At 38.4% G+C, this 27,130-nt stretch overlaps 1 protein-coding gene across 1 annotated transcript in view; it reads left to right on the forward strand.

The window, feature by feature from the left end:
* Window positions 1-27,057, forward strand: part of LOC144665097 (uncharacterized) — a 115,550-nt gene extending 88,493 nt beyond the window's left edge. The window contains exons 8-19 of the mRNA XM_078526273.1: window positions 6,021-6,163; window positions 6,683-6,780; window positions 6,956-7,099; window positions 9,167-9,471; window positions 21,260-21,402; window positions 21,965-22,053; window positions 22,752-22,946; window positions 23,108-23,415; window positions 24,172-24,314; window positions 24,826-24,938; window positions 25,353-25,505; window positions 26,570-27,057. Coding sequence (XP_078382399.1) covers window positions 6,021-6,163; window positions 6,683-6,780; window positions 6,956-7,099; window positions 9,167-9,471; window positions 21,260-21,402; window positions 21,965-22,053; window positions 22,752-22,946; window positions 23,108-23,415; window positions 24,172-24,314; window positions 24,826-24,938; window positions 25,353-25,505; window positions 26,570-27,057 — 2,322 coding nt within the window. The remainder of the gene's footprint in view (window positions 1-6,020; window positions 6,164-6,682; window positions 6,781-6,955; window positions 7,100-9,166; window positions 9,472-21,259; window positions 21,403-21,964; window positions 22,054-22,751; window positions 22,947-23,107; window positions 23,416-24,171; window positions 24,315-24,825; window positions 24,939-25,352; window positions 25,506-26,569) is intronic.
* The last annotated feature ends 73 nt before the right edge of the window (window positions 27,058-27,130 follow it).

Here is a 27,130-nt window from a genome sequence, read left to right on the forward strand (position 1 = left end):
GGTCGAATATCGACTGTTTGACCACAGTGACAATGCAGAAATGTTCTGCTCTAAAAATATTACATCGGTCAAGATTTTGTAGTAAAGACATTTATTATCGCAAATAGTATTATAATAAAAATTTATGCAGTTTTTTAAATGAAACACTCCCGGCATTAGGCCCACTGAGTAAGTAAAATCAGCCATTATATTAAAATACGAAACATCACGGTCTACAGCAACCTTTTCAGGCACAAATATTTTTTTTTTTAGTTTTAGCCGGACTCACTCGGTGGTGCTAAGTTTTTGAGCGCGAGCAGTATTATTGATAGTGGTCTGAATCGCTTTTCCAGTGGCTTTTTTCAATCCAGTTTTTTGTGATCCATCAGAGAAGACTACGAGCAATCGTCCAGACTCTTCAGTTTCGTCACTGAGATACGACGAACGTGCAGAAATTTAATCCCGCCATTAAATCGACGAAATGGAAAGGCGTGGCACCTGGGTAAAAACATGAGGAGCGCCGCGGCCCTTAGCTTAGCTTTGACGCTAGATTTTTCTATAAATCTCGCAGTTTATGTTCACGTCCTTTAAAAAGAAAAATTTGATCTTGAATTGCGGTTTTATGATATTCTCCAAATTTGCAGGATGCATTTTCTTAGCGTTTTTGTCCATGGTGGTCAGTATAAAAAACCTCTCCTTCACGTTTCAGTAACCATTTTCGGGTTTCTGCAGCTGGTCGTTTTCGAAACAAGCTGAAACAGTCTTATTACAGTCTTATCCCACACGAGTTATTAATATGTAATATGGTAGTATAGTAGAATCCCGATTTTCAGTCGAACACTGCAATTTTACCCCCAATTTTCAAACTTCCCAATTTCTCCAACCATTTTTCTTTTCCCTTGGGGGGTGGTTATTCCACTAAAAATGATTGTAAGAAGCTTTAGTTAATCTACAATTTTACTTTTTTAACAACTTTTTAAAATTCGTGTCATTCCTTTACTTGTCCGGCCGCTAGGCTTTGCCTTGGTTTTGCCCTCGCGACGACAAACAGCCAACTATTTATACTTTGACCCTGCGGTATTTTCCTATTTTTTTCGCGGTATTGCGGTATTGTTCGATTTTTGTTTTCTTTTGTGATAATGCAGTGTTCAGCACCCGAAAATGTGTTCTTCTAATTTGGTCTGTCGAAGGTCTTTAAAACTGTTCGATATTTGTCTGTTGGCCATCGAATACAGCCACCTCTCACCGCTCCCGGGGAGTGGTACTAGCTTGGGATTCGGGCTAAAAGGAAGGTGAAATTATGTAAAAGAAGTTAGGCTATGAAGGACATATGAAATCTATTGTCGAAACTTGAGTACGACCTCAGCTCGTGATATGAGCGCCCCTAATGTGCGCTACGAATTCTTTGGATTTAGATGAGAGAAGAAGGTTATATTCTTAAAATACAAAAAAAAAATTAAACGAGCTTCATAACTCTTTTAATGACTCTTTTAATAACAAGCTAGTTACCTCGTACGTACAGTTTTTTGGTCTTGTTCTGGGGTGAATTAAAGGACAAACGGTAGAATTAAAAACCACCAAATAACCATAAATCGGCCCAAAAATCACACGAGGAGAAAAGAAACAAACAATTGTAGCGAGGTAAGCTGCAGTTTTTAAAACTTGTTTATATGTTTAGGTTATAAGATTATTATCGTTTTTAGGATCCGTGGACATGTACTGCAGAAAAATAACATTAAAGAAATTGGGGCTCCTGGTAACACGGGAACACCCTTCCCATTTGGACTGTGCATCATGTCGTTCAAGGCCGCCCCCCCCCGGGGGGGGGGAGACTCAAAAACGTTTTATACGGGGAGGCTCCGCCCCAAGGTCCATCCCCTTACCCTTTTATATACCATTTTGACAGAAAAAGCATCCCATTCGTATACCTTTTATAGAAAAAAGGTACCCCTTTCATATACCTACACGACATGACATATACTTAAAACAGGACGTTTTATTGACATTTTTATGTAGCGCTTAATAAATTAAGACGATACAACCATAAGTTGCGTCTGCTCGAAATATTTAATTTAAAGGCCTTTTTAAATATCTTAATGGCAGAATTTCCTACCCTTTCATATACCTAAACTTGTGAAATCTCTACCCTTTTATATATCTGAAGCCTGAAAAAGGTAATCCTTTCGGGCGGAGCCTCCCCGTATAGGCCATTATAGGGAATACCCCCCCCCCCGGGGGGGCATTCCACAGCTTACCTGGACTAACATTACTATTTTTCTTCATAGAAAGACACCAGCAATCATGTACACGAATACGTTTGCCTTTGGTATCGTAATCGTCTTAGTTTCTTGCTTAACCGACGTTTTGTGTCAGCGGGAGAAGTGCTTTGGCTCCTCTAACAGCTGTCCTGGCGAAAGAAGAAACACGAAGGCTATCTGCAAAGACGGGTACTGTGTCTGTACTGGACAACATTACGATTACAACACCTGCTTGCGTAAGTTGTCCTAATTGTTCTGAACAAATCGGCGGCAAAAACCTGGCACATATGTCAACACAAGACACATACATCCATTTCAATTAGTTGTCGGATTAAAGCGTTAAGACCAACAGGCCTGGGTATTCATTGGAATCAGAAACCCATAAGGGTTGAAACGTGTAACGCGCGCGCACAGCGTTTGAATATTCATTTTAAGCTGATCAAACGGTTGTTTTTGTCTTTTTTTTTTTTTTTCTCTTTTTTTCCTCCCCTTTTTTTTTTTTTTTTTTTTTTTTTTTTTTTTCGCTAAGTACCATATTTGGAAACACGAACAATTTGTACGCGAATACTTTATACACGTAATGAAACACGCAACATAATTTTTGGTTTTGCGGTAAGTTGCTTGAATTTCGACCTAAACGCCGTAAATTTCTTACAGAAACTAAAGTAATTCATTAAGTAATGTTTAATAAATGAGCAGCAGTGTTTTATCACGTTTAAAACACTCGGCTACGCCTCGTGTTTTAGACTTGATAAAACACGAACTGCGAATTTATTGAACGGCTTAAACATCTTCTGATGTAGGTCATCGACTCATTCTTGCACCAATATTTAGATTTGTGATTATTTTGGCCTAGAAAATTGGACGTAAAGTTTAGCCGTGTCTTTATCAGATATAAAGACATGCATTAAACATTAATTTCTTTTGTATTTTCTTTATGAATTATTAATGAGGTTATTTAAGTGTATCAAAGCGAAGTTCTCCAGACTACCTCATGAAGATGAAAAAGGAGAATTTAACCAAATTTAACTTTATTAAACCAAGCTTGTTCAAAAACAAGATTACGCCATCGAGCGCGAGCTAGCGCGCGCTGTGAATTTAATCCAAATATGGTACTTAGTGATTTTCGGGATTTTCCAAATATGGTACTTAGTGTAAACGAATGTGCAAACGCTTTGTACAATGCGAATCATAGGGAGTTACACGTTTCAACCCTTATGGGTTTCTGTTGGAATTTTGTATATACTAGTTATGCAACGCTTTCGAGTGGTATACTATGGAATATCCCACGAGTCACTTGTATTTTCTCGGTATACACACGAGCCTTTAGGCGAGTGTTGTATAACTATTTTATACCATGCCATAGAAAATACGCTTACTAAATTTCGTCGAGAATACAATCGCAGCGCACGATGGGAAGGTTGGGTTGAATACCGTCGAATATACAACGGCTTTCCTGTATTCTGATTGGCTGTATTTTCTATGGCATGGTATAAATCGTTGTAGAGGAGATCTCAAGATACCTTTTTCCCTACCTTTTTTTCGCTGTTACAAAGGGCCCTCTGTCTTCCTTTAGTGGCCTCGCTTGTAGGATACACAATAAATAATAATAATAATAATAATAATATTTTTTTTTTTTTTTTTTATATTATATATTATAAAAATTGAAAAAAAAAAAAAAAAAAAATAATAATAATAATAATAATAATAATAATAATAATAATAATAATAATAATAATAAAAATTTACATATATTGCGCAATTAACAATTAAGAAATTTTCAATTGGGCATTGCAATATCATTAAAAATTTGGTAAAATTTAAAATCCACAAGCTTAAAGTTAAAACTTAAAATTCACAAGCTAAAAAACCACTACCAAGGACAGTTTTTCTCTAGAAAACAGGCTCTTAGCCCCTAAACGTAGAGTCGTTCAGTACCTACCGCAACCTAGGTTTTCCTGACAATAAATAAATTGTCTTGATGCTAAAGGAGCAGGAAAAGGGTTGGGTAACGTACGTGCTATTCACTGGCCATGAGGCACAAATAATTGTCACTCACACCAACTCATGTTTTTGACCTTTTCACGTGTCACCACGATGACTTGTGATAATTCAATAATTGTTAAGTTTCTCATTACTTTAGCTGATGCATATGGGTGCAAAATTGTCGAGAACAGTGACACGGCTCTTGCCATACCACGGAAAGAGCAGTATCGGACAACTTTTAGCTGCACTCCTACTAACAGTTCCACTCAGTATGAAGTTCACGTGCTGGATGTGCACGAGGTTATCAACGAAGATCCTCCTAAAGCAGGTGACGCTACTGTCAAAATTGTTGGTCCCACAAAGACAAATAGATCTATCATACTCGTGCTTGGAAGCTACCAACCTGTTAACTGGATTCTCAAATTACCACCTGGCATTACCATCAGTAAAGTTATTCTGGTAAGTACACAAGCACAACGGCTTATTCAGAGGCAACACCCTGCTCTAAACAAACAGTTAAAGTTATACAAATGTTCCCTTTCAGCTCTGTTAAATGTAATCATGACGTCACAGGATATGAGGATTAGGCCAAAATTTCCGAGCAGCCACCATCTTGGATCCGCTCTTAGGTATTCTTGTTTTTTCTGGGAGGTCAGATAGCAACTAACACTGAGTTAAAAGCAATTAAAACTAATCGCTCATCGAACAAACCTTTCATAACTTTTTAACCTTTGTACACAATGTAGTGTTTGTATACAATGTACACAATGTACAAACAAAGTTTGTCCACAATGTACCAAATGTACACACACAATGTTTGAACACAATGTACACACACAATATGTTTGAACACAATGTACACACACAATGTTTGAACACAATGTATCGATATGTACAAGTTTGTACATATCGATAGTTTCGACACAATTTTTCATTTTTATATATTTTTTTCCAAGGTTTCTTGTGTGTTTTGGTAGTATTAATTAATTATAAGCATCTTTGTTTTGAAAGTATTTCTTATCGATTTATGCTACTTCTGACTTCATAAAGAAATTGTGAAATCCAAACTGGCTTATCAAAGATGGGGTATATAAGGACGCCGAGAAAACATGCGGTCCCGGGGGGGGGGGGGGGGGGCACTCCCCTATACGGCCTATACGGGGACGTGCCGCTGGATAGGGTATGGGTTTTTACTCCTCCCGTCCTGAACAGGGTATATAATTTCAAGCTCCTCTGTCCTAAACAGGGCCTGAACCTGTCCTAGACAGGGTATGGCTGCAAGACTGTCCTCAAGTATTTGTATTGTTTTCGCTTTCGCTTCAATGAAAAGCATTATTTTATTTGCTGGGATCGGTGTTTGCAGTTCAATGCGTCGAACATCGCGTACGGGACGCAATCACAATAAAGCGTAAGTTATTGTTGATGTTGTCCTTTGTCCTAAATAGGGTCTTAAAATAGGGCTTGTTGTCTTACACAGGGTAGGTATTTTAAGTTTTCACTGTCCTAAACAGGGTCAGGGTTTCAAACCTCCAGCGGCACCCCTATACCTAAACAAAGGTCAAGTACCCCCCCCCCCCCGGGCATGCAGTAAAATGATGTCATCATTTTGTTATTTTACGATAACCTTTACCCAAGAAAGTGATACACTAGACCCTCTTTACAGGGGTATAAATGGGGTCTAACTTTAAGGGGATATCTTAAAAAAAATCGTTAATTTCGTCTGGAAAAAAAATTATATCACAAAAGTTTTTAAGAGAAAAAAAAACATGTAGTGGGCAATTCCTCTTATATTGGTAGGTTGCTTATTATATCGATGAAAGTTCTGTTAGTGGAGACGTGAATCAAGTGCAAGTGGTTGAAAAAAAGGACACCAAGGATTCAAAGTGGAGTAGGGGATTTGGAAGCGATACAGAGGGAGGAGATACAGTGGGGCTTCTGAAGTAAGTAGACTCTATTGTGCATTTGAATTTGCTCATTTCAAACAAAGAAACAAGCAAACATGCGGTAAAATACAACTTTCCTTTAGTTCAGGTATTTCTTGTCAACGAAATGCTTTATATAAAGCAATTGAGACTGCGATTGAACGTGCAAACCGACTCATTCCGTGCTCAAGTCTTTGTATTGCTACCTCCGTTATGCAAATTCACAGGACAAACTCTTACGAACTCGCATTTGAAAATTTTCTCTCATTCCCTGTATAATGGCGTCATGAGGTTGCCATCGATTGCCAAGTTATCGGGACGATATTATGTCGTTTGTTTTTACTTATTTATGTATAGTATCTCAAAATCATCATTCATACGAATTCTCGTTTTTGTTTTGGAGGTTCGAGACATCAAGATTTTACAGAATCGATATATGCAATACGCGAACAGGAGTGCATGTATTTACAGGGAGTTTAGCGTAACTAGTTGTGGTCTTGGATTGTATATACATTAACCTATATTTTCCTTCTTTAGACAAATGTGCGCTTTATATGGTGTAATAACATCATTTACAGGCACTTACATAGCAGACGAATGGACACTGGCGTTACAAAATGTATCTTCTCCAATCGGTATCTAACATTATTTTTTCTTTGTTCATAACCAAAGGCTTAACAAACAGTTGTTCCGCAGAGAGAGAGTCTGTTCTTTATATAACACAAAATATCACTCAGTCATTCAGATATTAACAGTTATGGATTACAAATTAATTCTGATATAAATACTATCAAATGCGTACTTCGACAGGTTCAAGACATGAAAACTTCAGCACAGACGGCAGAACGAGATGTTGCTGCAACGATTGCCCTGGCAATGATAAAATGAATGCTGCCTGCAAAGATGGGTACTGCGTCTGCTCTGGAAAAGACTACAATTCCAATACTTGCTTGCGTAAGTTGAGCTTCGATTTTTGAGTCTAATGCTTGCGTGCGCTTTGCGCATGCGCATTAGACTCTTTGTTATATGAAAAAGCTGTTAGCAATCCCAAGGGAATGGTTCGGGATCGATAATCGTTCGCTGTAATGTAGAAAACAATGATCAGCTGCAAGAACGGACTCCGTACGGACACGCACGATTAGTTTCAATTAAAAACAGCCAATCAGCGACACGTGTTCCCACGCATAATTAAAAGTTCTTTCTCAAGTCACGATTATTCAACACTTGAACAGGACGAAATAATTTTCCAGTTAAGACATTTGTAAGCTTTTTGTGAAAATAAATCTTCGTTTTCAGTTCAGTTAAGCACTTGTGTTTTCGTCTTGCTTAAAAAGCAAGACGTCTTTGAGAAAAAATATTTCGACGGCGACTCGCGTTTATTTACACAATGCGACCAAATATTTATTTTGTTTTAAAAAATAGAAAACTTTACCTCGGTTTTTGTATTTAAGTCATTCGAATTTTGACCAATTTTTTCTTTACAGTGCAAACAAAAACCTTCAAAAATAAAAGATGTACATGGATAAATGTAAATCAAGTTACGCGACTAAATCAAAATGCGTTTGTTTGGCCGCTTTGCAGTATTACACTGTCCCGGCCTTTGCCATACACTGAAATCGAATTTCATGCTTTTACGACTCTCAGAGATCTTAAGTTCTTCTTACAGCTAGAAAAATCATAAAATGGTTACATTGATATGGAAGTGATGATTCGCGAAATTTGTACATCATGATAAACAGTCTTCGCTCCTGTGTATGGTAGCTCGATAATAATTGCCTAGTTTCCAGCGTTCAAAAGGTCATCATTATATTGACGTGAGCATTTACACCCGTTTTTAGGAAAATCTGTCACTAAGTGCTTACAGTACAATGGAGTAACAGTCACTATTTCAAGTGCTTTTATTGCAAAATCTGTTTCAAGAGTCATCATCAAAATGGTGAAAAATCTGAAAGAAAACGATGTGAAGTTCTTCAACCCTTGTTGTAATGAACATGCTTTTTGTAAATCGTCACGCAATCTTGTCCAAATGTTTAATCGTTTCTGCTTTACGGACAATACGGAAGAAGTAACATCAACTCCTGTTCATACTTTAAATTTTGTGAAGCATATAACATTTATGACTGTTTCGTTTTCATCCATAATCATCCACGATGCCCCTAGCTTGCTATAAGCATTTTAAATTAAACTCCCGAACACAAACCTCTAACCAATTTTAACCGGCTTACGAAAACCGCGCAATCTGTATCACTATGCCATACGGCATTAGACTCATGTCACCCTTGGTGACCTATTTTTATCCTATGTAAACGGTACTTTTTATATTATTCCGTTCACTAACCTTCTACAATTCAAGGAAATTTAACAAGCGCAAAAGTGAGCCCCTCCTAGGGGTCCTTTGTTTCCTCGTGTTCCTTATTTTTTCCCTATCAGTATTTCTTTTGAATAGACCATATTCGTATTCTCGGTACTGGACTGAAACTAGCTTGCAATGGAGGCTCATGCAGGGGAATATCATTAATAACAGCTTCAGGTCATTTGCATTTGAAAAGATTACCCGCATTAGCCTCCATTGCAAGCTAATTCCAGTCCAATATCGAGAATACGAATAAGGCGGCCTATTTTGTGAACCTTGTCCCGCAAATAGCCCACAATTTCGATATATTAAAATTCAGCCTAAAACAATAGACCTCAGGACGAGGCTCCGGGGACTAAACTATAGAGTTTGTGGGGTTTATTCCCCGGAGCCTCGTAGTGATGTCTATTGTTTTTGGCTGAATTTAAAAACATCGAAATTGGGCTATTAAAATACCAGAAACACAGCTTTTTTCCCGTGGGGAGGGGGGTTGTGCTCTTAAGTAATAATGAGGTGAGAACCAAAAATAGAAAAGTAGTCACGGTCCGATCCCAGCCAAGTGTCATCCTCCAATCGCTCAGCAACACCCTTTCAAACATTGTCGGTGATGTTTTACTTTTATTGCCAGTATTTAATGCGTCAAAATGTGAACTTTCTTGATTCGTTAGCTGATGCTCACGGATGTAAAATCATTGCGAATTCTGATGCAGTCCTCGCCATACCACGCTATAACAACCAGCGCCAGACTACATACAGTTGCGCTCCCCAGGATAGTTCCACACAGTATGAAGTCCACGTACTGGCTGTGTACGAGGTTACTAACAGATTTCCCGCGAAGACTGGTAACGCTACTGTCAATATCATCAGCCGGGGAAATTCAGACAGACCCATTGTACTTGTGCTTGGAAACTACGAACCTGTTAACTGGATTCTTAACCTGCCAGCTGGCATTACTATCAGTGAAGTCATTCTGGTGAGTATTCAAAAACTAAATCAACGAAAATATTATACCCTAAAACCAAATAATTGTCTAAATTACCCATTGTCTACTTTGATAATTGATAATGACGTGTATAGGTTTCTGCCGAGTTTGCTTCTGTACACATACCCTGTGAGAGGCAAAGTTGATCGCCAGCTCACCTGCCGGGAAACTGATCATGAAAACAGCGGGGGTTGAGTAATCATTTTTTATTTCATTGGCTTACTGCCAGGCAGTCAGCCAATGATATAACAGTCCAAGAGAACCCTTAAAAGTAAGAAAGTGTTTTGCTGACGTGCTAGGGATGTTAAAATAGTAAAATAAAACAGTTGGGCAATAAATTTCTCATTATCATTAAATGCTTTGCTGCGGAGCAAGAAAAAAAATAAATCCCTTTTTAATCTGAAGGACAAAAACGTCCACAAATCCCACGTGGTTAACGAAGGCATTTGTGACTGTGGTGAAACACAAAGAAATTTCAGTGTTCGGATTGATGAACATTCTGACACCACTAAGGTCTCAGAACCTGCGAGACATCTACTTGAATTCCGGGCGCACTCATTCAAATACGCAAGATCCTGGAGGCTTTGTTTAATTGGTATCTACTCGAACAAGCGCCGCCCCCGAATAAGCGCCGCCCTCAAATAAGCGCCGCAATACCAGTGCGGCGCTTATTTGAGGAATTGTGTTTGACTAAAAACAGTACTACAAAGCAACTCTTAAACAAATTTGGACATTTCTTTCCATCAAAAGCGATCTTTTGCAGTTCAAGGTGATTGTTTCTACCGCTCACCCATTAGTATCCAACATTCTTACAACGTAGGCCGCGAACTTTGCAAGGACAGCAAGCGCCACTTCTCTCTTCGGCAAGAGACGAATACTGACAATCAAAGGACGCTATTTTCAATTAATGCAAAATATTAAATTCTTTTCGGCGACCAAATTTTAAATAAGCGCCGCCCTCAAATAAGCGCCGCCCTCGAATGAGCGCCGCACTTGAGGCGCGAAAAATTTAATAAGCGCCGCGGCGCTTATTGGAGTAAATACGGTAGTCCCATAAATTTTGGTATAGTCCCATAAAGCACGCTGCGTACGTCACGCGCGTGCTTTATCGAGTTTTAATATACAATCTTCGTTCACTGTCCAAAATCCACGCGCGCAATTTGTTAAAATATATCACGTGTTTTTGCTTTACCTGTCGTCAGCAATCTCCGACAGTGCAGTATTAATGCACAAAAATCGTGCATTATTGGAAATGTCTTCAGCTTCAAGGCTTGCAGAAGTGGAAGAAAACGATATTCCTCAAATTATCAACGATCCAATACCAAACAAAATCGAAGAGAAAAACAACTTGAAGCGCTTTCATGTTCAATGTCTTCAAAGGTAAACTGCAGCTCAATAAATACATTTTTGTGTACGATTGACTTGCTTGTAGTTGCTTGATTGTGAAAGCCATCGACTCGCTTTGAACAAGCTTCTCGCTGTGATGTAATCCCGTGTAATTATGTACTACTACACTTCTCATTTTTAAACATTAAGCTTATTGTTTGAAGTTCGTTAAGTCGATGATCGCTTGCAGTGTACTCAGATTGTATATTAAAAGGGTTAGAGTCTGTCCGTTCGTGTTTTGTTGACAAATACACGCTCTTGCTGGCCTCACAATGAACTCGAAATTTGCAATACTGCACTCGGCTACGCCTCGTGCAGTATTAAAAATTTCTCGTTCATTGTGCGGCCAGCGCGTGCGTGTATATTTGTCACAAAACACTCACAACAGTCTCTAACCCTTCTCTAACCCATAAATAATGCACGCTGCTTACGTCACGAGTTTTAGCGCGCAATTTCTTTAGCTTTTCATAAGAGAAATAAAAAACTTTCTCATCGTGTATTATTGAGTTATATAAGCACCTGGGGATTTTTAAGAACACTCGAGCTTTTCTTGTGTTCTTAAAAATTCCCGCGTACTTATAGAACTCAAATAATGCACTCGGGCGCGTTTTTTATTTCTTTAATATTATAGCCTTTTAAATTCTTTAAACATATCTCTGAGTAGTTCAGTTACTTGCTGTATGTACATTTTTTATGGACGAGCTTCGCTTTTAGGCCTTACTAAGTCTAAATTTCAGGATATGACAGCACTGTTCCTTAGGAATTCGTGACTTAGGTAACCTGAAAACATTTCACGTTGACCAAACGTTCTTGTTATATTCGGTTTTGTTACCGAACGCAAAGCTACTACTATTGATCTCACCTTGTTCAGTAGCAAAAACCAAAACATAATTTGTGTGTTATCATGATAGGTTTCGAATTATGTGGAGAAAAGTTCCGTTAGTGGGGTGAAATTACGAACAGTTCAAAAAAGACGTTACGAGTGGGGTGTGGGATTCATTGGAAGCGATATTTCTACCGGAGGAGATACTGTAGAGCTTTTGAGGTGAGTATGTAGACAGATAAAAACTTTTGTTAGATTTCTTCAAACAAACAAATAAATAATGATAATAAAACAAACGAACGAATGAACGGACGGACGGAAAGACGGACGGACGGACAGATGAATGAATGAATGAATGAATGAATGAATGAATGAATGAATGAATGAATGAATGAATGAATGAATGAATGAATGAATGAATGAGAATGAATAAATGAATTGATGGATGAGTGGACGGATGAATAAATGGACGAACGAGTGAACGAACGTACAAATGAATGCATGAATGCATGGAAGAATAAATGAATGAACGAGTGAATGAATGAAGGGGTTGTATTGCATGCGTAATTTGTTTATTTTTTGCTTGCATGTAAATAATAATAACTATAAAAAAATCAGTTTACACTGTTTCATTATTAACTTTAATTTCTAGACAAGTGCACGACATGTTTGGTGTAGTGACGTCATTTACAGGCACTTACAGAGCAGATGAATGGACACTGGAGGTGTCGGGAGCTTCTCCAACCACCACCCCGAGCTCTTCGTCCTCGTCCTCGCACAAGACCACGAAAAAGCTAAATGGCTTCCTAGTATTAGCATTAATTATCATAAATAAACAATATGTGTGGTAACTGCTATCAAGTGGGTTCTTTTAAGTAAGCAAGTAAGCAATAAAGCATAAACATAAGAAGTATTTAAATTGAAACATGGAAAGTAGAATAGCTTGCAAACCCATTTGAAAAAGTAACCCCCAAAACAAGTTTAGATATATAATCTTCTGGAGGGGCTTTAAAAAGACAGGCATTTGTTGATTAAGGACTGTATTAATTTGTAGTAAAATTATTGTTGATAGCATTGGTGAAAGTAACAGCCATTTTGAATTGAGGTTTTTCCTAGTTGGCATGTTCTTACAAAATCTTGTTCATTAAGGATCCTAGTAAACTTAATAAATGGGCGAAAAGAAAAATGTTCTCATGATCATCGGCTTCAAGTGAATTACCTCAAACCCATTTCTCTATAAACCAGACATCGTTGTCAGCACCACTGTGTTGCATGCTGGAGACGAGGAACGGTCTGGATTTGTGGTGTTCCATTCCCTCAAATAAACAAGTATTTTAACTTTTTAAATGCTCCGCATCCGAACCTAAAAGCTTTCAAAGATGTCGCTCCGGCTGACTAGTCCGCATTTCTCTGTTTTTAAACAGGGAGATTAGCAAAATTAAAAAAAAAATAGTTAATCATCAGGATACTGATAAAGAATCGAACCTTGAACAGCGAAAACGATAACCTTATCTTTGAAGTACTTTTTTTGATGATGACGATGATGATGATGATGATGATGATAATGATGATGATGATGATGATGATGATGATGATGATGATGATGATGATTGCAAATTTCTGTCGTTTGACCGGGGTAGAAGTGTTGACATTTGTTTTGAAAAGATCTGGGAGAATAGGGACAAAACAAAAATGTGATCAGTCAAACTAATCACTAAAATTTTTCCGCCTTGAACTAATAAGAAATAATAATTATACATTTTACTTAAATTGGCTGCCTCTTCGGGTTAAAATTCATAGTTTTTTTTATTTCTTTTTCACGATCGAAATTAATATACATAGTTACAGTTTTATTTGCATGTAATTGGTCAATAAATTAAAAGCGAAGATAATTTGGTCTCGTTTTTACTCTCTGCTTAACAGTGAAAATGGAAACATCTCTGCAAACAAATTAAAACACTCAGAAGGCGTCGGTAAAAGGCAAACCGAACATTAGCACAGTCGCGCCTTGAACAAAACGGCTTCAGCATTTGGTAGAACGCAGCCCAATAAACTGACGGCGGCGAATTAGACTTTGTTAGCCTGCGGTTAACGGAGAGAACGACCGATGTAGAAATCTTAGATCAATATTTCGCATGATCATGGTTGCCCAAACGGCAAACGTCATGCAACGCTCATATCGAAGTTCAAGCAAGGTTATATCAATCATGTTCAATCACTCGAAACTTAGCTTAAAAATAAACTATTTTTACACTGTTCAGACTGAGTTGCAAATTGTTGAGTTCAGTCAGACAGATTTCAATACTTCGCTAGTTTCATTCGTTGAATATTTGTGCGGTATTACTAGCAAAAGGGAAGGATTAATCACACCACTAGATCCTTGATCAGCAACTGAACTAAAAGGCCAACTTAACCAGACTTGATACTGAGGTAAGTGAGTCAGTTTCATGTTGCAAGCTGACCATATAATGTGAAGGCGGAATGGGTCATGACACATGTACAGTCAGAAACACTCAACGAGGACAGTTAACTAGAAGTCAAAAGTCTTCAATTGTTGTTGTATTGTTGTTAGGGCCTTTTAAAGTGATATTTGTGTAAACTAACACAGTTAAATCTTTTCGGATTTTCTAGCCGAATATAAAGGTAGCAGAATCTTTTAGGGAACAAAACCATTACCCGAATTTGCGAGCTGTTGTTACTTTTCTGAAGATCGCAGCTGGCGTTTTTCCGTACCGCGGCCAAAACAAGGTTTTTACCTCCCCCGAAAACAACAAGTGTTATATTCCCCATACTTCGCAAGTTCGAAGTGAATTTTCACTGAAATAGTCCGTTGGGTTCCCCTGAACAGTATAGTACATTTGCCAAGTATCCAACCAATTCGCTATATCTTAATTTCTTTCGTTGGCGGGATTTCTGAGAATTCTACTTCCTTTACTTACCTTCGAAATGTACAAAGGTTGTTGATTGAATTAGCTTAGTGGCTTTTAAGTTAATAACGTTATTAAGATACAAAAGAGCCCCAAATTTAGGCCATTGACAATAAGAGAGATATGTTCGTGAAAGCACTCGAAGTAAACTTATGTGTAAGTTCTTTTCGTGGAGATGCTCATTTCGTTTGTCGTCGATCTGCAAAAAGTTAGACAACCAAAAAAAAAAAAAAACGGCTTAGATCATCTGTAGATGATAGTGATACTGGTTTTTCTTTTCAGAAATCATCGAATTAAAAATCTTACTTAAAAATGCATTAAAATAGTTTTGTAAACCAATTTTTGCAAAATAGCATTCTTATACATGGTTAACAACATTGTTTGAATGTAATATTAAGGCCGCTTCAAGAGTGGCCGGCCCAATTAGCTAAATACTCCGGCACTTAAATAAAGTTCTACTTTTACTGTTTGAACCTGTTCGGTCGAATACTGGCATCCTTGCGTGTGGCACAATATTTTTGCGGGTTCAATTTTTTTCAAAAAAGCATCTCCCACAAAAAGAAATTACCGCAATATTGTCCGCAAAAACTGACTCCTGTGTTGAAATTATAAATAGACAGGCAGATATTGTCCGAATAATCCTCATGTGGTGTCATTATTATGCTTCATTAACAAAGTAATAAATCAATCACAACAGCGGAATAAAAGTAATTGTAATTGTGAATACTAATTAAAGATAAACTTCCTTGTTTTTCAATTAGACGTTACGTTGCAGTTTTAAACCGTGTTTTGATTAATTGTACTGATTGAAAAGCAAACAAATATATCACGTTGTATTACGAATATCGCAAAAAATGAATTCCAATTTCCTCATTAAACGGTTATGACTACTGAAACCTAATATCATCTTAATAACGGCTGGTACTGAAAGATGCTATAACTATATCTACATTTTTAGTATGTAATCGGTACAAATATTTTAAAACAAAATTGAGAAATTTGCTCGGTAGTTTACCGAGAAGCGTCTAGTAATTTTGGAAGTTTTATTTACCTCAAGGAAGTTTTCTGTCCTCGCAATTGAGACTCGTTTGATCAAAATGCCCGCCAAAACAACCACTATACATATGTAATTTTCGTCAGATTCGTTTATTTTGTCCGTGTTCTTGAACCGGGCAGAGACTGGGCAACATACTGTAGTAACAAATTGAACATCTCTTTCTGTATATACGGAACGAGCTTAACCTCACCAATTTTGATTTGTAATATTAAGTTTCAACTAATCATGAACTTATTTCAGATAAAACCGTCTGCCAAATGGTGTATTGAAACAGATTTCAATAGGCGGCAACCGAAAGGTCAAATATTGAATGTTAACCACAATCAATGCGGACATAATTTTGAATAAGGATACCAAGACTAAAGCTCGAAAAAAGGCATTTAAGATATAAAGTAAAAGTTAAAGATAGTTTCATATCAGCCGCAAGCAGTGACTGTAAAGTTTGTACAGTCTTTAAACCAACAATCCACGGAAATAGTCGAAACGATTTGCTTATCAACATATTGAAATTCATGGCAAACAGCAATCTTTATAGGCGCAAACTATATCTTTCAGTATAATGGACATAGCCGTTCAAAAAGTACGGTCACTGTTTTTAATGAATGGTATTATACTATCGATAACTTTGGGATACCTTGGAACGACAAAACTATTGCGACTCAGCAGGTTTTTTGATAGCCCGATTCACTAAATCTGTGGGATTTTTCAGTTCTTCCTGGAGTCATGAAATGTCCCTCAGCATTTTGCAGTGTTCGCAAAATTAGCTTTAGTGGGTGCTCGTTAATTTTCTCGTGCTCGCATATTTTCACAAGTGCTCACATGCTTGGTTTTCAGTGGAGGTAGCTTTTTGAAAATTGTTTGTTGCTCGCGAGACTAATTTTCGTCAATGCTTGTGCTCACAAGGAAAAACGCTGTGTTTGCGTATTTTTAATTACAGGTTATTGCAGAGTGTGGGGTCCGGATACAGAGGGATATTGATCGACCTCTTTTTTGACTTGATATGGAACGCGCCATAAAATATTGCGAGGCCCATATAACTTATCTAAACAGAACAGAACATAACATAACATAACATAACATAACATAACATAACATAACATAACATAACATAACATAACATAACATAACATAACATAACATAACATAACATAACATAACATAACATAACATAACATAACATAACATAACATAACATAACATAACATAACATAACATAACATAAAACTTTGTTTATCCTCGAATTTAATATAGCTAAGACAAGCTAGTTTCTTCGAGAAACAAGTGAATATATATTAAAAAATAAAAATAAAATAAGTAAAATAGAAATATGTTTCTATACAGGCTTGCTCGGTCAGTAAATGACTTGTTAGATCGGCTTATTACCTTGTCGGACCGGGCTTATCTGGAACCAGTTTCGGGGAAACTTCAGAGGCTCGTCACACGAGAATTTTTAATCTGCTTACAATTTGGCCTTCAAATATTTCTCAGGATGATGACGAGGATGATAATGATGACAAATATTTTCTGTTAAAATTCAATGCATTATTCTCCTTTTATTTTCATTGGCCGAGAGCCTAGCACGTGACCTGCAAATAACCGCCTACAAATAATGGTCTGTTCTTGCGTATCACCGTCCGACAGTGATTTTGCTGCAAATAGTTTTCTGCTCATGTGTATTTTATGTCCGATTCTTAGAAAATAGCAGCACGTTTTCCTGAGTTGAGTGAGAGCGCTTCGACTCCTCTACTAGACCCCCAAAAAGGGGGAATAGAAAGAAGGCAACGAAAAATTCCCTTAAGCTATTTAGGTAATATCTTAAAGAAGTAGAATTGGTCGTTCAAGACCACCTCGTTTTATCGGAGGCGAAGTTATTATTTTCTTCTGTATTACTTCAACGAGGAAGCTCCCGATTCCCAGTACTCGAAGGTAATTGTGGGAAAAATGCATTGTTCAAATGATAAAAAAATTATTTAACTTGCTGTTCGCAAAATATCGTGATTTGTCAGTGTCACGCACTGATCCACTCGAAACTGACAAAAAACGATATTTTACCCCAATAATAGCTAAAAAATTACAGACACAATGAGGTCATTATGACGCAGTCTGATTACACTTAGCAAGACTTAACAAGGAAAGAAAATATGTCTTTGTTTACAGGACGGTAGGGAAAACCGTAGTGCCAGGATAACCCTAGCAAGAGGGTTAAAGATAAACCAGGTTTACAAGCAAAAATTCACAGGTAGGGTAACGCTCCTGCCTGGGACAACTTACATCGGCTAAGAAGGATTTCCACTGTCGGGTTATGTAACACTTATAAGAGGTGTGAATTTGAATGGCTTTACGTGCGTAAAATGCATAGATGACTCGCATCGGCGGAACAGCTGAGTCAAGGTGGATTTTCTGCCGCGTAATTTTACGTACGTTAATGAGCGTGAACTTAACTGGCTTTTGGCGTTTAACTGGAGCTAACTGACCTCATCTCGCGTCTGCGTTAAAAGTTGAATGTGGTTCAAATTTTTCCGCAGGCACAAGCCGTCCATATCTTTTCCTTATTTTATTTTACACCCGTAAAGCCAGTTACATTCACGCCCATTAACTACGCGAAATTACGTGACAGTGGAAATCTACCTTAAAGGATCGAAGTTTGGGATAATGCCTGATGCGTGAAATTACGAGCAAAAACTGATAGTGGTCACGATCTTCAATGCATTCAAGTTACTGTTCGAAGTATATGTGGTATGATGTATACATTGTAGGGTTTCACAGTTTCGGCTAAAGTCGACTAAACTACGACCTTTGTCTTTCCAGGAAGTCACTTAGGATCATGTACACGAATTCCTTTGCCTTGTGTTCTTTAATCGCTCTGACAATCTGCTTAACCGATGTTTCCTGTCAGCGGCAGAAGTGCTTGGGCACCTCCGGCGACTATTGTCCTGGCAGTTACAAAATGAGTGCTGTCTGCAGAGACGGGTACTGCGTCTGTTTTAGCCAAGACTACGATTATGAAACCTGCTTGCGTAAGTATATTTGCTTGAGGGAAAGGAAGACGCTGAAAGACGATATTTATATTTGCTTTGTTTTCAACGATCCGATTTTGATTTGTTTTGCGCTGTTTTCAGCGATGTTCTTCTGACATCAAATAGTAAAATGGAAAATAATAGGCCATAGGAAAGCAAGTTTTACTTTATGGATTAAGGTTAATTCTGCTTACGCGGCTAGTGGCCCATCAGGCCGGAGCTTATCCGGTTTCTGCAGCATGAAATGACTAGAAGTATTTCTATTCCCCCTGGATGGGATGCTAATCCATCGCAGGGTTATCCCCAGCAGTAAATTCGCCGGTACCCATTTATACACCTGGGTGGCAAGTGGCACTGTGAGAGTAAAGTGTCTTGCCCAAGAACACAGCGCAGTGCCCCCGCCATGGCTCAAACCCGGACCGCTCGATTTGGAGTCCAGCACGCTCAGCATTTGACCAACTAAACCTTACTTAAATCAATAGAACAAGTAGTATAAGAATTATAATTTTACTTAACCAGAATTGATGTAGAGAGTTAGTAAATCACTAGCCAACAGGTACACCCAACACTAGCATCGCCTTTTCACCCCCGCCATGACCTCTTCTGTTTTCACCGCGGTCAAACGTCTCAGGCAGCTTTTCTTTCCATTTCGGCGTTTTTTGCTCATATTGAAGTGCTAGTATGAACAAGGATACCTAAAAATAGTTTCTGAGTGTAAGCATAATCCCATTTCTTCAGGTAAACGAGTATTTTTACTTTTTAAATGTTTCGCATCCAAACCAAAGTACTTTGACAATGGCGCCGACAAGTCTGCATATCATATTTTCAAACGCGAAGAACTTTTTTTGTAAAGCTCCAAAAAAACTTAGTAAACCCTTAGGATACCGGTAATGTATCGAACTTTAAACTGTGAAAACTAAAACCTTATCTTTGCAGTACTTTTCTTATTTTTTGCATATTTCTGTCGTTTGACCGCTGTCGGTCTTCTGTTAGTGGGTTAACAGTTCATTTTCTTGCATCTTTAGCTGATGTACATGGATGTAAAATTATTGTGAATGCCGATACAGCCCTTGCCAAGCCACAGTTTAACAACCAGCAGCGCCAGACTACCTACAGTTGCACGCCTGACAGCAGTTCCACACAGTACGAAGTCCACGTGCTGTCTGTGTACCAGGGAAGTTCACACACACGTCCACCAACGGCCGGTGATACTCATGTTAATATTGTCAGCCGCGGAAAGTCAAACAGTCCTATTATACTCGTGCTTGGAAGCCACGAACCTGTTAACTGGATTCTCAATTTATCAGCTAACGACATTACCATCAGTAAAGTCATTGTGGTAAGTACACAACAGAAGTTTTAAATAGATTTAGCCAAGCCTTGAAGCGGGGCTCCGCGGTTGTTTACTTTGCCCTTTTGTAAATCTAAAACTTACTGACCATAGACAGGAAAAAATAAGACTTGAGCCGGCGATCCAATGAAACTAAACCATTACCTGGTCAGCGGTAAACTTAAAAAAACACGTGATGGGCACTAGATCTGAGCTCGCGATATATTCATGTGGTACAAGTCAAGGGATACCTTGTTTGACAGCTGTCAATGCTCCATATAAAACATGCACATGGATGTCCAATATCAAAGATGTAAGTTTACGTTAATTCTTCGTTTTGTAACCAGGCGCTAAAAAAAACATTATTAAGTTAACTTAAGGAAAAATTTTACTTTCTCAGCCTTTAGCGCAAAATACAGCGAAAACTACCAAAAATTTCCGAAGGCTCCACGAAAACGTTTCCACAATGACCGCGCGCTGGAATGGAACGAGCTTGGAGTTTTTTGACATCTTAATTGGTGTTTTTGATGGCTTTGCCATCGAAGTGCACGTACACGTGCACGCCTTTGAGCTTATTAATATTTTGTGAGAATATTACACTTGCGAATGGAAATTCCTATTATGTAACCTTGACAAGCTATATCAACGAACTAAAAGTGCCATTGATCATAACAACAATTTAAACTAGTTCTTAGCCGTTTTTAACCGTTGCGAAATAATTTCTTCCAACGTAATTGAGATGCCTCCCGATGTAACTGAGCAACAACAGTGACGTCATAATTGGTGTTTTGCAACCTCCCTGGGGACGTTGTGTATGAACATTGTTGGTGTATACGACAATTTCCGTCAATTTTCCCGAGCGCTCTACGATTATATAGGCCAACATTAAGCATTTTTTAACTTGAAATATCTCTGCGGTGCAAAGTCTAATTACTTTGAAACTTCGGAATATGTTTATATGGTTCCTAATTATTACTTTGGCTCAAAATAAAAAAAAATGAAATTTCGGTTCATTTAACCTTTCACGTTAACCTATTTCTGGAGAATGGCCGCCATGTTTCGCGACGTCGTACATATGTTCATAGGTACGGAGAACGCACACGCCCGCGAACCAAACCTTTAAACCAAATGCATGGTTGTCCTATGTTAAATGAGGCTCCGCTCTGCAGCCGTCTGGGCCGCAAGGGAGTTCGGCCGCTGATAGAGTGATTGTTTTTTTTTTTGCCTTTATATGCACAGGTTGCTTATTATATAAATGAAAGTTCAGTGAGTGGAGACACGAACCAAGTGCAGGTTGTTGAACGGAGAGGAACCCGAAACTCACTGTGGAGTAGAGGATATGGAAGTGATTCAGGGGGAGGCGATACAGTAGGGCTGCTGAAGTAAGTATACAGTGAAATGAATTTCAGTTTGTCCTATACTTATCCTCATCGGGCCCATGAGGACTCTTGAGGCCGGCAAGAAGTTTGTAGTATCACCCAAAGAAAATTAAAACGAAGTACATTAAGACGCTAAAAAAATATACTTTGGGAAGCATAAAACATATTTCGGGTTGTGTCGTTGGCCGGAAATTTGCTACACAACTATGAAACGACGTAAAAAATCCAAGTAGTAAGTTCTATCCATGGTAACCTGTCACAGCCAACCACTAAGCAAATTCAAACAATAAGAAGGCATTACATAAAGTGGAAAAATGTTGATATTGGAATATTGGGTGAGTGGGTGGAGCGACACGCACATAGACCTTCTAATGGACACCAAATTGAACGCCAAAACATGCTTCTGTTGTCCAGAGCCTTACATATCTTGAGAAACTTCTGTAAAGCTTCGTAGTTATATTGGTATGAGGGAAGCTTTTATACTGAGTTTCCAAAACTGAAAAAAACTGTTTATCCTGATGTTTGTCTTAGGCTATTAATGTGCCTACTTCTTCTTTTTTTGTAGACAAGTGTACAGCGTGTTTGGTGTAGTGACGTCATTTACAGGCACTTACAGAGTAGATAATTGGACACTAGTTTTACCTTCTGCAAAAGGTACTAAAACCTCACTAGTCGCTATCAAAAGGCCATTTCCGAGTTACATTTGCCTCTGTTTCAAAACGAGTTTCCGTGCGAAACAATTTATATGAAAAAAGAGTTTCACCTATACAGTCCATGCCATTTTCACGCAAATAAAACTCATTTTCATTTGAGTGGTTTCGCACGTAGACTCGTCCTGAAAAAAAGAGCATTGGGTAACTCGGCAATTGCCTATTAACTTGCAAACTTAAAGTGGCATAATATTCAGCAACAAAGTAACATTTACCTTATTCATAAATTGAAAGAATTAAAGCAACATCGATGCTTGTCGTAAACCAGCTCACATTAATTAACAAGCATTTGAACGTCATTCGCATTTGCTTTGGTTTGTATTACTACGTTTAGTGATTGGTTTATTAACAAAATTGCTCCACTTTCTTATCCACTCGGAAATCAAATAATACCAGCATTTTGTTTCATTGCTTGTTAGGTTGGTTGCAATAAAGTGTGATGGAACATAAAAAAGAAGTTCCGTTAATACTTGCACAAATAAATGGCACTCGCATATAAGCCGCATCCCGAGTTTTGAACGTCATATTTTTTTTAAAAAAAGTACGGTTTTAAAAAATGATGATATGCACTTTGAATTTCAGGTTTGTCCATTCTTCTGGAGGTCTGTAAACTGTCATTATTTTAATGGTTTGTCTTTACAGGTTCAGGACTCGGTAACCTCAGCAGTAGCGTCACCACACAAACACCCACACCCACACTCAAGCGTCTGCGACAGAAATGTAAAACTTTCTGGAATTCCAGCGATTGCCCAGGCCGATATGGGAAAATAAAGGCAGTCTGCAAAGACGGAATCTGTGTCTGTTCTGGACAAGACTACGATTACAAAACCTGTTTGCGTAAGTTGGTGGTTTATAATTTTCTTGAAGTATCCTCTGGGATGTACTGAAAGAATAACGTACCCCAGGCAAGCGGCATTGGCGGGCACCAATTTTCCTTCAATTACCCTGCCTATCTCTAATAATGTCGATGAACTAATAGTAGCTTTATAATTTGTTAGCTGATGCCTATGGATGCCGTATCGAGGTCAATACTGATAAAGCACTTGCCAAACCAAGGCATAACAATCAGCAGCCCAAGACAACATATAGCTGCACTCCTGAGGTCAGTTCCACACAGTACGAGATCCACGTACTGTCTGTGTACGAGGTTATCAACAGGCGTCCTCCTAAAGCTGGTGACGCTATTGTTAATATCATCAGCCAGGGAAGGTCAGACAGACCTATTATACTTGTGCTTGGATGCTACGAGCCTGTTAACTGGATTTTAAATTTACCAGCTAACATTACCATCAGTAAAGTCATTCTGGTAAGTGCATAATAAGAACTTAAACAATAATGATTTCAGCATTGACACAGTCACTAATAAATTATTAGAATTGGCTCGCAGAGATTGAGGCGACCTTTGAACAAGCCCTGTGCATATACCAGTACAATGTAGGACAGATGAGGGTGTAAATGGGTACATCTCTAGTCTTTAATTATAAAAAGCTAACAAAATCCATTTAGTCAGTATAAACTGTTATAAAAATGGAGTTAGTCGGTACACTGCAAAAATGAAGATAAGTCAGTAAATTGATGCAATTTTACACCTTGTGATAGCTACAGATGGTATCTGTTTGCAAAGTAAGCGACAATTGTATCGAGAGAAACCTAGAATTAATAACCAAATACACAGCTCGGAGCTTGTTTGGACCACCATGAGTGAGCAGTGGGTCTCAACAAGAGCTAGTTGGGGTCGCAGTGAATTAAAATGTACATTTTTATTTAAAAAATATTGTTATATGTTCTACAAATTCTCAAAAACGGGTCCGTCAAGATCAGCGTCAAGTACCGCATACGTCAAAAAGTCGACTTACTTCCTTTAATACGTTAGTCAGTCAAAATTTTGCCATTTACACGGTTACAAGAGTAACAAAATGTTGTTATACCTTAAAACGTTAAACCCATTTACACCCTCACAGATGAAAATTAATCTGTTATCGCCTGGTAATGCAAATGTATGATAATAACGTCTAACATATAAGAAAATTAATCTAGAGAAAGTTATTCGCTCTATTTGCAGGTTGCTTATTATCTGGATGAAAGTTCCATTAGTGGAGACGTGAACCAAGTGCAAGCAGTTAAACGAAAGAGTACCCGAACTTCACAGTGGGGTGTGGGACATGGAAACGATGCAGGGGGAGGAAATACAGTGACGCTTCTGAGGTAAGTAAACAGCGAAGTGTAAGTTTATCATCTTTGAAACATACGAAACGAATCCGAACTATCAAGAAACGGCCACACATATAGCAACAATTCACTATAGCGAGCTGAGGTGTTGTAATAATAGTGTGTTGTACAATTGTCAGACAAGAAGGAAGAGCACAAATAAATTATCCATAGGAATGAAATGTCGTTAATCATCTTTAATGGTGAAAAGATCTGATGCGCAGGTGAAGCATATTGATTAACCTCTGAAAAGCTTTGGTCTGAGTATAAACCTGATTAACTTTCACTTAAAAACGTGGTGTTAAAAGTTTTGTGGTTAAGTGCATATCTCGTATGAGATGGCTTTACAAAGCGGGGAGGAGTTGAATTTGGGACCACTGAACACAAATACATCTAGTGGGAGGGAACAGGATTTGAACCCGGGACCTGCGGATTACATGCAAGTCCAGCGCCCAGGCCACGCTGCCTCCACAAATAATAACACTACCATGATCCCTTTTTTTTTTAGACAAGTGTACAATAATTTTGGCGCAGTGACGTCATTTACAGGCACTTACAAAGCTGATGAATGGACTCTGGTGTTATCTTCCTCACAAGGACCGAGCATTTCTCCTTTTCATGGTACTATAAATCCCTAATGCTAAGATTTATGACTCAGAATCGCTGTAAATCGCCTGTAAATGCTCTATAGTAATGCTCTAACGTATGCATAGTAATAGTACTAATGCAAAAACTCTGATGTGTGGAAGGAAGTTGTTGGAGTGAAAGCTTTCAAGCAACCTTTTTTTCTATACAGTTTTCTAACATTTTAAACTTCTTAGCCGCCATAAACTCTGGCACTTTAATAAAATTCTCAAAATGTGATCTTTTTTATCTGATATCCATTTCGTAGTAGCACATTTTGTTTTTGTCACTTGGTAAATTAAGAGGATTCTCCAAATGACATATTAGAGTCACTCTTTTGCCTCTTCCTGAAGCCATTTCTTATGTTGCACTCTGATAGATAAAAGTACATTCACATTTGTTTATTTATAGCTACAACCGCCTCTGTTGGTTCAAGCGGAAATGAAAATCCAATACCAACGCAGTGGATAATTGCTCTAACCGTTATCGCGGTTGTGCTGGTGATTGTCTCGTTTTCTGTTTTTTTCTTCCGGTTCAGACGACAAAAGAGACTTAAGGACGCAGGTGGGTTTCCCTTCGATTGTCTAGATCCGATATTGAATACAGGAGTCTTAAAACTCAAGGAAAAGGATTTTGCTTAGGCTGCGTTCAGACGGGAGCGGTTCCAAACGGACTTTGATCTTAAAGGGACACTGTCACCAGTTTCATCTTTTAATCTCAAGAGTCTAAAGACATATGGAAACTACAAATAGTCCAATTTTGTTAAAATCACTATGCCAGTAGTGTACTGAAGCGATAAACAAGTAATACTTTTGTGAAGCCGTCAAGAACTTTAGATCTCAACTTGAAAAAGTCAGGCTGATTTTTTCAGGTTTTGTCCTTGTGGACTGGAAAAACACCTAAAAATTATTATGGCTCCCTTCTTCCTTCAACAACAATTGACTTCATATCTTCATCTTGATGTACTAGGTGCATTTCATGTAAAAGAAGAACAATTCGCCAATTTAAGTACTTTTTACCGAAATGCAGTCAAATCCCCGTGACAGTGTCCCTTTAAAACCGTACCTGATAGGCTTTCCGCTCGCAGATCCATGAGGACAGGCTATTCGTACCGCTCATCCCGTTCTGGTGCGGCCCGACTTTTAGACCTGCAGTAGAAAATGCAGATCAAGAGTCGCCGGAACATTTGCGGTACCTGACCCAGACCGGCCTTAGCTTGGTTAAACAGCTAGACCACTGTTTGTGACCGGCTGCGCAATCTTGGCAATGGTAACAAGGGATCTGCTGAGCTTCGCGTACTTTGCAATTTTAGTAACTGGTAGATTATCATGGGGTCTGGATACAACCCCTTTCTGGCATCACTGTGTAGTGTTTTTAGCCAAGACACTACTCTTATAGCACCTTTGTTTGAAGTGTATAAATGGGTATCAACAAATTTAGTGATGGACTAGCATTCCATTCAGGAAAAGTAGAAATATTCCTAGTCACTTAAAGCCACTGAAACCGGGATACGCTTCGGTGTGCTGTGCCGTCACTAGGCTCGAACGCAGTCTTAACCTTACCCGAAGTATACGTGTACCTCTCTTCCAGTAGCCGTGTAATCTGTTCTCTTTTGTTTGAATTTGCAGAAAGGTCGAGAGCAGCAGTGGAAGCTCCACAATACAACTTTACTTTTGATGAAATCAAGGGTAATTCTTCCCTGTCTCGTGCAGAAACCGCGCACTACGGAGTCGTACCCATTCTTTCGCCCTGTCCACATTATGAAAGCGTCGACCATTCAACAAAAGAACCTGCCATTTACGAGTCAGGAAACAGTGGAATTTATGAAGAATTAGACTTCGGGACTTTGAGTAGCCGCCAGGTATATGAGATTCCGGGTAAACGCAAAGATGAAGTTGAATATCTTGACTTAGTAAACGACAAGAGTTTGCCAAATCCTGAAAAAGGACAGGTTGACAATAACGAATACCTTGAACCAGTGAGCGTCTTCAAGTATTTGACAACTGAAAAAACAAAACACAATAACAATGTTAATCCAGACTATCTTGAATTGGTTGCCAACGCTGATTTTTCACGTGATAAGACTGCACCAATTGTTTATGAATTTCCATGCTGAAAGCTTTTACGCACAGCCTGTCGGCTTTCGTTAATGTTAAAATTGTGATCACACATATTTATATAAGGATTGT

Source organism: Oculina patagonica, chromosome 9 (assembly GCF_052425735.1).
Source record: "Oculina patagonica isolate OP01 chromosome 9, crgOcupat, whole genome shotgun sequence".
Lineage (NCBI taxonomy): Eukaryota > Metazoa > Cnidaria > Anthozoa > Scleractinia > Oculinidae > Oculina > Oculina patagonica.